Genomic DNA, 10,813 nt, shown 5'->3' with positions numbered 1-10,813 from the left:
GAAAGAGAGAACAGAAGAAAGAGGGAAAGAAAGAGAGAAAGGAAGAAAAAGAAAGAGAGAAAGGAAAGGAAAGGAGAGAAGGAAAGGAGGAAAAGAAAGAGGGTAAAGAGATGGTGGGAGGAAGGCTCTCCCACCCTCATCAAGCCCCTGCCACCCCAGTGGATCCCTCACTTACCGCAGCACTCCAGCGCAGGCCCGGGGAAGCCGGCGACAGGCTGCAGCATGGGGAGCTGGGGGCGGGGCGGGCTACCGCCGCCATTTGTGCTCCGGCATGCTCCGGCCCCAAAAGACCCCTGGAGGGAACACTGGTCTGTGGCAGTGAATTCCATGCGCTCATTACCCTTTGAGCAAAGAAGGACTTCCTTTTATCTGTTCTAAACCTACTGCTCATTAATTTCATTGAGTACTGATGAGTTCTTGTATTGTGGAAAAGGGAAAAAAAGTTCTTCTTTCTTGACCTTCTTTATCACATCTACAATTTTGTATACCTCTATCGTGTCACACCTTAATGGTCATTTCTCCAAGATGAAGAGCCCGAACCTCTTTAACCCTTCTTCATAGGGAAGGCGTTCCATCCCCTTAATCATTTTAGTTGCCCTCTTCTGCACCTTTTCCGATGCTATCTTTTCTTGAGGTACGGTGACCAGAACTGTCAACCAGAGGTGTTGAGCTCATTTGTTACAAAGGCTGGATCTGTCATAAATGTCACCTTGTCGGTCCTGGCCATATGTGTCCTAAAATGTAATGCCAGGTACTGGGAATATAGAATTTATAAAGGGCAGCAGCTTGTAAGCTCTGAGTTGGCGTGTCCTCACTGCAAGGCCCCATGGAAGAGGAAGAGAAGAGATTGGATTTATACCCCACTCTTCACTACCCAAAGGAGTCTCAGAGCGGCTTACAAACTCCTTTCCCTTCCCCTCCCCACAGCAGACACCCTGTGAGGTAAAAGAAGAAGAGAAGAGATTGGATTTATACCCCACTCTTCACTACCCAAAGGAGTCTCAGAGCGGCTTACAAACTCCTTTCCCTTCCCCTCCCCACAGCAGACACCCTGTGAGGTAAAAGAAGAAGAGAAGAGATTGGATTTATACCCCACTCTTCACTACCCAAAGGAGTCTCAGAGCGGCTTACAAACTCCTTTCCCTTCCCCTCCCCACAGCAGACACCCTGTGAGGTAAAAGAAGAAGAGAAGAGATTGGATTTATACCCCACTCTTCACTACCCAAAGGAGTCTCAGAGCGGCTTACAAACTCCTTTCCCTTCCCCTCCCCACAGCAGACACCCTGTGAGGTAAAAGAAGAAGAGAAGAGATTGGATTTATACCCCACTCTTCACTACCCAAAGGAGTCTCAGAGCGGCTTACAAACTCCTTTCCCTTCCCCTCCCCACAGCAGACACCCTGTGAGGTAAAAGAAGAAGAGAAGAGATTGGATTTATACCCCACTCTTCACTACCCAAAGGAGTCTCAGAGCGGCTTACAAACTCCTTTCCCTTCCCCTCCCCACAGCAGACACCCTGTGAGGTAAAAGAAGAAGAGAAGAGATTGGATTTATACCCCACTCTTCACTACCCAAAGGAGTCTCAGAGCGGCTTACAAACTCCTTTCCCTTCCCCTCCCCACAGCAGACACCCTGTGAGGTAAAAGAAGAAGAGAAGAGATTGGATTTATACCCCACTCTTCACTACCCAAAGGAGTCTCAGAGCGGCTTACAAACTCCTTTCCCTTCCCCTCCCCACAGCAGACACCCTGTGAGGTAAAAGAAGAAGAGAAGAGATTGGATTTATACCCCACTCTTCACTACCCAAAGGAGTCTCAGAGCGGCTTACAAACTCCTTTCCCTTCCCCTCCCCACAGCAGACACCCTGTGAGGTAAAAGAAGAAGAGAAGAGATTGGATTTATACCCCACTCTTCACTACCCAAAGGAGTCTCAGAGCGGCTTACAAACTCCTTTCCTTGCCCCTCCCCACAACAGACACCCTGTGAGGTAGGTGGGGCTGAGAGAACTCTTGACAGAAATTGCTCTTTTTCAAGAACAGCTCTGACAGAACTACGGCTTGCCCAAGGTCATCCAGCAGGTGCCAGTAGAGGAGTGGGGAATCAAACCCGGTTCTCCCAGATTAGAGTCTGCGCACTCAACCACTACACCAAATTGATAGAGACAGGAGGAGCAAAGGAAAACCTGCAAGGTGGACCGGAGAGCGGCACTGAAGCCATGATCAGAGTGGCTCCGCCCACTCGTCCCCTCCCCCCGAGCAGCCTCCTGCTCCCTCCCTCACACCAGTTACTCGTGGGCCAGATCAGAGCCCCGGATGGGCCAGTTCTGGCCCACGAGCTGTACGTTTGACACCCCGGCTGTGAACGGTACTTGAAACCAATGCTTCCTCTAAGCTGTGGAGTCTCGTGAGCAAAAATTCTACCTCGTGGGCGACTGGCATTAAAGTTGTGAGCAAGCCATGTGGCCGCGGCGTCGATTCGTTTGCTCTGGAGCCCTCCTTCCTGTGCTGAGGCGGTCTTCAAGGATCTGAACGGCATCTGAAATCACTTTCCAAGATAGAAGGACACTCTAGCGGCATCTTGAACAAGGGAGCAGTGACTCCTGAAAGCTCCTACCCTGCCACAAATTGTGTGAGTCTTTAAGGTGCTCCTGGACTCTTGAGAGTGAGAGCCAGTTTGGTGTAGTGGTGAGGAGCGCGGACTCTTAACCTGGGAAAACCGGGTTTGATTCCCCGCTCCTCCACATGCAACTGCTGGTGTGACCTTGGGTCAGTTACAAGTTCTCTCAGAGCTGTTCTCTCCCAAGCAGTTACCAAAGAGCTCTCTCAGCCCCACCTACCACACAGGGTGTCTGTTTTGGGGAAGGGAAAGGAGATTGTAAGCCGCTCTGAGACTCCTTCAGGTAGTGAAGGGTGGAGTATAAATCTGATCTCCTCCTCTTCTTTTTCTGCTTCCTCCTCCTCCTCCCTACTGCTACAGCCATTTACAATTAAAGGATAAATGCCTATAAAAGGTCTCTAGGTTCTTTGCCTCCCCCCAAAGTAGACAGAAAGGCAAGAAAACCACACAACTTAACCTGAGTAGTCCCAACCAATACTCCCTTCTAAGCTGTGGAGTCCTGTGAGCAAAAATTCTACTTGGTGAGCTACTGGCATTAAAGTTGTGAGCGAGCGATTTGGCTGCTGCATCGATTAGTTTGCTCTGGAGCCCTCCTTCCTGTGCCAAGGCAAAAATGCGTGAGCCGGAGGCTAAAAGACTGTGATTTCGCTCACACTAACTCAGCTTAGAGGGAACACTGGCCCCCGACCCCCAACGTGAACTCGAAGTGCTTGAGTACGCAACGCCCACACTGAACACGAATGCTTCTCGAATCCGGCACTCAAATCTGGTCGAAATTTGGAAGGAGAGGGTGTAGGAGGGTCAGAGGGCCCCGATCCATGCTTCTGAAGGCACCATAAGGAAGCAAGAATAAAAGGACGGGTGGCGAAACGGCCCCTGCGAGGGACAGTCCATGGGCAAAAGAGTTTATTAGTGAACCGCCACCCGCAGAAGGAAGTAAGGAGCCGAGATGATAGTGACAATCTTAATTGAGATTGCGAAGATACCGTTCCGAGCTTTCCTGATTCAGACCCTGGCAGGGAGCCATGGCTGTCTGCAATCAAAGTCCTCGTCCTGCTTAAATAGATAAGGGCTCGAGGACATGGCATGCTGGGAGCTCTGCGGCTGGAACTTCAGAGAAACAACTTGACCCCGAGTGGCACCCACGGAGGGGTGCATTGTTGAACGGCTCCGTGTTGGGAAATGGGGGTTCATTCCCTCCTAGCAGAAACAAGAAGGGGAAAACACTGAACCTCACAATAAACTCCAGAACCAAACAAAGGTTAGTGAAAAGGAGGGCCAATATTAAAACCTTTCCATAAAAAATAAAAAGAGGTACATGTATTTATTAACAATAACAAATTTTAAAACATGTATAGGGACCCCTTTACAACCAATGTATATAAAACATAACAATATCAAGGGCTTAAAAAGTTGACCTTACGCGTTTCGGCCAAATAGGCCTTCCTCAGAGGTCATACATATGTGGCAAGATGGGTAATAATTATATTCCCATAAACACAATCAGAAATATATACAACATATAGATTCAATAAGGACCATAAAGTAAATTGTTCAAAATTAAAATCACCAGGCACAGGGTAAATATGCACATAAGACCTTTAAAGTGCAATCACTAGCCCAGGGGCTATAAAATAAACTGATGGTCCAAAAATTTCCTTCTTTGATTGCGTTCCCACAGTATTCACAAGTAAAAAGCAGTGTTTATGTGAATATAATTATTAACCTCTTTTTATTTTTTATGGAAAGGTTTTAATATTGGCCCTCCTTTTCACTAACCTTTGTTTGGTTCTGGGGTTCATTCCCTCCTCTCATTTCTCTGGTCAGAAATCCTCCCCGGGCTGTTTTTAGCAGGGAAATAAGACAGGCGGCCTATCGAGGCTTAAGACGAGCGTTTTTGATCTGGGGAAAAGGTCTGGAGAGGGGGAATGGTGGGTAGTTGACCCACGTCCCATTTCCCGGGGCCGCAGCTCTGATCCTGATCTCTGCCACCCATCCCATAATATAACTGGAGCTCCAGGCATGGGAGGCCAGCATCGTGTATGGTCTGATCCTAAGCTGTGCATCCTGTGGCTACGAGAAAACGTGTGTGACAGGGAATCACCTTCCTAAAGCGGCCCGTGGGTCACACAAACCTCTGCGACTTGCGGCTGACATCTTTGTGTACTTGTTGCGGTGCATTGCGTTGAGTCCTTTGTGTTGATAGATCCCAGCGTCTCAGAGGTCACTGATCTTTGCCATACACTCGTAAAAATTCAAAACATTCTTTCTCCGTCCCTTCATATGCAATAAGGGGATAAGTTCAGCCTACCTTGCAGAGCTGTTTTCAGGATTTCTACAATAAGGCATGTGAAATGCTTTGAACGCTGAAAGCACCAAAGAAATCCTAAATGTTGGCTGTGGGCACACGGGCAAGAAAATGCGGGGGGGAAGCGTGGCTGTTTGCCCCGGGACAAAAGAATGCGTGGTTGCAACAGCAGACGTACCGTGGAGGTCCCGTGGTAGGGGGGAGGTGCCGATCACACCACAATCCTGCGCCGTGGCAAAGAAGTGGCGCGGTGCGGCAAACGGGTGGTTTTTTTTCCGGACACCAAAGTGTGCGCATGCCCCGTTGGGTGCTTGTGCGCATCCCATGGACAGTTGGAAAAAAACTTTTAACAAGGGGGCATGGGCGGGCGCCGGATGCCACGGGATTCCACCAGAAACGCAATCATGCGCCCACCCTTGTCCCGTGGTTTCCGCGCATCTTGGGAGTGAGCCATGGGAGCTCTACGCTTCCCAGATGTGGCGGTGAGATCGCGTCCAGAAAATCCGCCTATCTTCCGTCTCTCTAGCGTGCCTAATGCTCCGTGTGACCGCAGCCGTTATCTGGTATTCTAAGGTATATTGCCTCTGTATGTGGAGGTTCCATTGAACTCCTAGCCAGGACACTGAGAGGCCTATTGTCAGAATCGGACCCTTGCCTGGTCATTGGGTCAGTATACATGCATGTCTGAGTCTCTGGTGTACATAGCTTTGCTCTGCTGAATGTTATCACTATTGCTTTCGCCATTTCCTCCCCTCTTTCAGTTCCCAAGTCTCATGTAGCACCTGCTGGCTTTGTATCAATCTGTCAGCAAGGATCCTCCTCTCACATTCCTGAAGAGGAGAGATTGAGACAGGCCTGTGTGAATGTAAATAGCCGCGCTTATGTAACACTGTGAAGTGGAGCCTCCCCCGTGAAGGCTGTGAGAGATTCTTCGCTATTCTTATTTCTCATGGCCTTAGAAGAAGGAGATTGGATTTATACCCCGCCCTTCACTTGGAGTCTCAGAGCGGCTTACAAACTCCTTTCCCTTCCCCTCCCCACAACAGACACCCTGTGAGGTGGGTGGGGCTGAGAGAGCTCTGACACAGACTGCTCTTTCAGGAACAGCTGTGCCAGAGCTTGTGACTGACCCAAGGTCACACCAGCAGCTGCAAGTGGAGGAGTGGGGAATCCAACCCGGTTCTCCCAGATTAGAGTCCACGCACTTCACCACTACACCAAACTGGGAGAGTATCAACTGATAAATATTCTCACCAAGTTAATCGAAACGTCTTAACCCGCCTAATTAATATGTATTCATGACGTGTGTGTGAAGGTTAGACCAGAGGTTCCTGTAGTTCCTAATTCTGTAATGTCCCTCAGTTCTGTCGAAGCGTTTGACTTGTCTGCAACTCTCCTGACTTTCCACAATAAAGCCAATCAAAGGACTTATGGTGTCTGATAGTTACTGCCCTGTCTGACACCTGTTCTACGTGAATCCTGTATTCAGTCCTTGGTCGGTCAGTGGCAGCAAATTCCACTATGAAGAATTACTTCCGTGTCCTGAATTAATGAACAATTGATTCATTGATCAATTAATTTCATTTGGTGACCCCCAAATTCTATGGAAGAAGAGGGGGGGGAACTTCCCCTTCTTCACACTATCCAAAACTTAGCGGCATTCATGTCCTTCAGTCACTTGTTTATCTAAAGTAAGAAAACCCCAAACCCTCAAGTCATAATGGAAAATTCTCCAACCCTATGATTATTCTGTCATCTGCTTCTGCACCTTATCTGGCTTGCCGACATCCATTGGGAGGAGGTGTAACCAGAACGGCACACTGTGCTCACAAGAGCGAGCTGTGGGCCCAGGAAGTCCCTGGCTTGAATCTCACCTGTCATTAAATCCCTGGTTGCCATGGGCAAGTGATTATCCCTCGGCTCACATGAATGTATGCCTCAGCTCACAACGGTGTTGACATATGCAAAGTCAGGCCCTCAGTTCATTAAGTCCGCATCATCTACTCGGGCAGCCTGTTTCCAGGGTCTCATGTAAAATCTTTTCATGTCACCTGGTGCTTTGTACTGAAGATGCTGGGGACTAGGGATGGGCACAAACCAGGAAAATGCAGTTCAGTTCAAGGTTCGTGACGTACCCAGTTCGTGCACCACGAACCATCACAAACCTCTGGGGGCTAAACAAACCGGTTCAGTTTGTAAGATTCATGACTCACTAGAATGGCCCTCCGGTGTACTAGAGGCACCAAATGTGCAGGGGATCTCCAGCTGACCTCCTCTACATGCCCTCCAGGTTTGGTGTGGATTGGGTTTATGAGATCCAAATTACGCCCCCCCCCCAAGGAGGTACCCCAAGGAAAGTGCTTTCAGGGGGAATGACAGGCAGTCATTTTGACAGGTGCAGGTTCAGGAGTGTATAAAATGGGTCATGTGCAAGCTAGACACACTAAAGCTGCTGGGGTTCACCACCAGATGCTCCTCTACATGCCCTCCAAGTTCTGCCCCCCTTTTGCTTTAAAGTTGGGTAAACATTTAGATGGAGCGGAAACAGTCTGTCTGGAAATGTATCCATTCACAAACCGCCACAACTGCCACAAACAGCTTGAAGGTTTGTGGAAAGTTTTGTGCCGGTTAGCCTGCCATGAAATTCACTTCGCAGACCCTGAACCGGCCAAAATTCATCATGAACTTTGTGAGCCAGTTTGTGCCCCTCCCTAGTGGGAACTGAAGCTGGGACCATCTGCAATCAAAGGAGATGTTCTATCTTAGAGCCACAGACTCTCCCCTAAATATCTAGCTCCCCAGTTGTCTGGCTTGTCCCACCCTTCCTCCAAGGAACTCAGAGGGGCTTATATAGCTCCCCCCCTTCCATTTTAGCTTCCTAACAACTCCATGAGGTAAGTTAGGCTGGGAGAGAATGTCTAGCCCATGGGCACTGTGCTGCCCCGAGCCAGTGTTTAACTGTAGTTAAGTAGAACTGCCATATATCTTTAAGAGCAGTTGCCCCGGGAATTGAAGTCTTTAGTTAGACATTCCAAAGCACCCCTCTGACTGGCTAACAGTCATTCCCTGCACCCAGAGGCGCGGGATTTGAGTTTACAGCTCTCTTCCGTTCCTTTGTCCACTCTTTAAACGGCAAAGGGGTCGGAGGAACGCAATCTTTTTCACCATGAGCCAGTGAACTGAATTAGATTACAAAGATGTGAATTTCACCAGTTATTCAGCTTGATTGTGAGTACAGAAATCTTCTGAATGGATGTGGAGCTTAATAAAAAATGATTTAATTCTACTTAACTTTGGCCATGCGTTGAATCACGTCCAGAAGGCACTGTTGTTGACCTAGCACAGGAAGTTAGACAGGTTTTGGAAAAAGACGCAGAAAGATATAGATGCTGCACCCAATACAACCCGTCTGACACATATGTGCGCAATGTGAAAGGCTCTTACAGCCCACTCCGTAGAGTGGAAAGATTGCTTAAGTCGTATTGTGGACATTCTGGATCGACTGAACACAGCCAAAGCCCTGGCAGAAAAGCAGTGCATTCTGCAGGACGCCCTGGAAAAGGAAGAGACCTGCAACACCACTCTGGCAGACCTAAGAACGCGCGTCGAGGAAGAGGAAGAGAGGCGCCTTCTCTTGGTCGAGAATGGGCATAGTGGCAAGGATGCTTCCACCCAAGAGCACAATCCTGTGGCTTCCCAACGGTCCTGTGGGTTTAAAACCTCTCACAAAACCCCATGGTCAGTGAGCTCAGCCAAATCGCGCCATTCTGACACCTCTCACAAATCCCTACGGTCGGTGAGTTCTGCCAAGTCCTGCCATTCTGACATATCCCACAAATCCCTACGGTCGGTGAGTTCTGCCATGTCCCACCATTCTGCGGTTACCCAACAGTCCTACGGGTCTGAGGCCTCTCACGGGTCCTAACGCACTGTGACCTCTGCCAAGTCCGGCCAGTCAAAGATCTCTCACGAGTCCCAAGACACTGTGGTCTCCAAAAGGTCCTCCCACAAGTCTCGGGATACCGAAGCCTCGCAAAAGCCTTCATCTACCAGGCATGAGAGTGATGCCGCAATATTGGCTGAAGCGAGGATCGATGCCATGTTGGCAGCCAAGGCAGCAGAACTTGCAAAAGGAGAAGAGGTTCTGAGGAGAGAGGCTCGCAAGCTGCAGGCAGAAAAGGAAGATAGGGAGTCGCAGATATAAAATTGCTTCGCAAGGCATTTAAGGTCGAAGGACTTGCTGCACGGGCCAAGCTTCTACAAGATAGATACTGGAATCCGGAGTCGGACTTCAACCCAGCCGAACTTGGGGTATGGGACCCATCTCAATGAATACTGGACTATGTTCAGGAGCAGAACACGTATGTTCTTCCACTTGAAGGCGTAGAGACCAAGGTATTCAACCCCGCAGCACCAGAGTTCATGAGACCAAAGACGACCCTGTGTTTACTCTGGCGCCAGCCCCGGCTTCTGCACAGGCAAACATGGTGCACTTCGGCAGCTACACAGCACCTTGGAACATCAGAAGGAACCTGGCTGATAGAGGTGTCCAGAAGTTCACAGATCGTCCAGAGAACTACTACCTTTGGAAGATGACCTTCTTGGAAGCAATTAGGGACATGAACCTGCGTGCAGTTGAACAACTCACATTCTTGGCAGAGTGGCTGGGTCCAGAGTCCGCAAAACAAGCAAAGAACCTTCACTCCGCAAATATAACGACTCCAGAAAAAGCCTTGGCACGTGTTTGGGCGAGGCTTGACAACCGTTATGGATCCCCGACGGCTGTCGAGACTGCACTCATGGGGCAATTGAAGAACTTCCCCCCAATAATGGCCGGGAACCTTGAGAAGCTATGGGATTTAACTGATCTCCTTGAAAACCTGCAGGCGGCAAAAGAGGATCCGACATTACCAGGACTCGCCAGTCTCGACCAATGCATGGCGCATTTAGAGACCCAGGAGAAGTTGCCGTCTGCACTGCAGGACGAGTGGAGCAAAGTGGTAGCCGGCTACAAGGTTGCATGTCAGGGTATGTAACCTCCCTTCTCGTACCTTGTAAATTTTGTCGCAAAGGCTGTGATGATTCAGAATGACGCTCAGCGTGGATGGTCTATAAACCGTGTGGCCTCTCACATTGAGAAAGCACCTCTACAAGAAACCAGGGCTAAGACAGCGGTGTCTGTGCAAAAGACGGAGCTGTCTGCTATTCCGGCAAAACCAAGAAGGGAGAGACCTTTGGAACGGAAGGCAATGACGCCGACGGAGACGCCAGAGCCGTTTTGTCTGTTTCACAAGAAGCCGCACCCTCTGAACAAGTGCAGGGAGTTCAGAACAAAGCCGCTGGAGGAGCGGAAGGCTTTGATCAAGGAGTACCAGTTATGCTTCAGGTGCTGTGAGTCCAAGGAGCACAGATCTAAGGACTGCACAGCTGCTATCAAGTGTCATGTGTGTGACAGCCCCAAGCACCCCAGTGCCCTGCATCCGGACTCTGATACGCCACAGCAACCCACGCCTGACTCCTCCGCCACGACAACCTCGGCAGAAGCATCGAGTGCTCCCACTCAGCAGGTTGGCACCCACTGTACTCAGGTTTGTGGCACCACAAAGACTCAACGGTCCTGCCATCAGATATGTCTCGCTAAGGTTTTCCCTACAGGGCATCCAGAAAAGACCGCGAAGATGTACGTCATCTTAGATGGGCAGAGCAACCAGTCCTTAGCCAGTCCGGCATTCTTCGAGCTCTTCAATATTCAGGGTGAAGAACTCCAATATACTCTGAAGACGTGTGCTGGGGTCCAGCGCACGGCGGGGAGGACAGCCGTCGGGTTCCAGATAGAATCACTCGACGGCGAAACTCAGTTCCCCCTGCCATCATTGTTGGAATGTGATGC

The 10,813-nt window shown here is 49.7% G+C and overlaps 1 protein-coding gene across 1 annotated transcript in view; it reads left to right on the top strand.

The window, feature by feature from the left end:
* Positions 1-10,172: 10,172 nt before the first annotated feature.
* Positions 10,173-10,813, top strand: part of B3GNT8 (UDP-GlcNAc:betaGal beta-1,3-N-acetylglucosaminyltransferase 8) — a 9,994-nt gene continuing 9,353 nt past the window's right edge. The window contains exon 1 of the mRNA XM_015421703.1: positions 10,173-10,705. Within this exon, the coding sequence (XP_015277189.1) occupies positions 10,173-10,705 (533 nt within the window). The remainder of the gene's footprint in view (positions 10,706-10,813) is intronic.

Source organism: Gekko japonicus, unplaced genomic scaffold (assembly GCF_001447785.1).
Source record: "Gekko japonicus isolate JY-2015 unplaced genomic scaffold, Gekko_japonicus_V1.1 scaffold2945, whole genome shotgun sequence".
Lineage (NCBI taxonomy): Eukaryota > Metazoa > Chordata > Lepidosauria > Squamata > Gekkonidae > Gekko > Gekko japonicus.
Note: the sequence above shows the minus strand (reverse complement) of the source record. Positions and strands in the feature narration are given on the sequence as shown.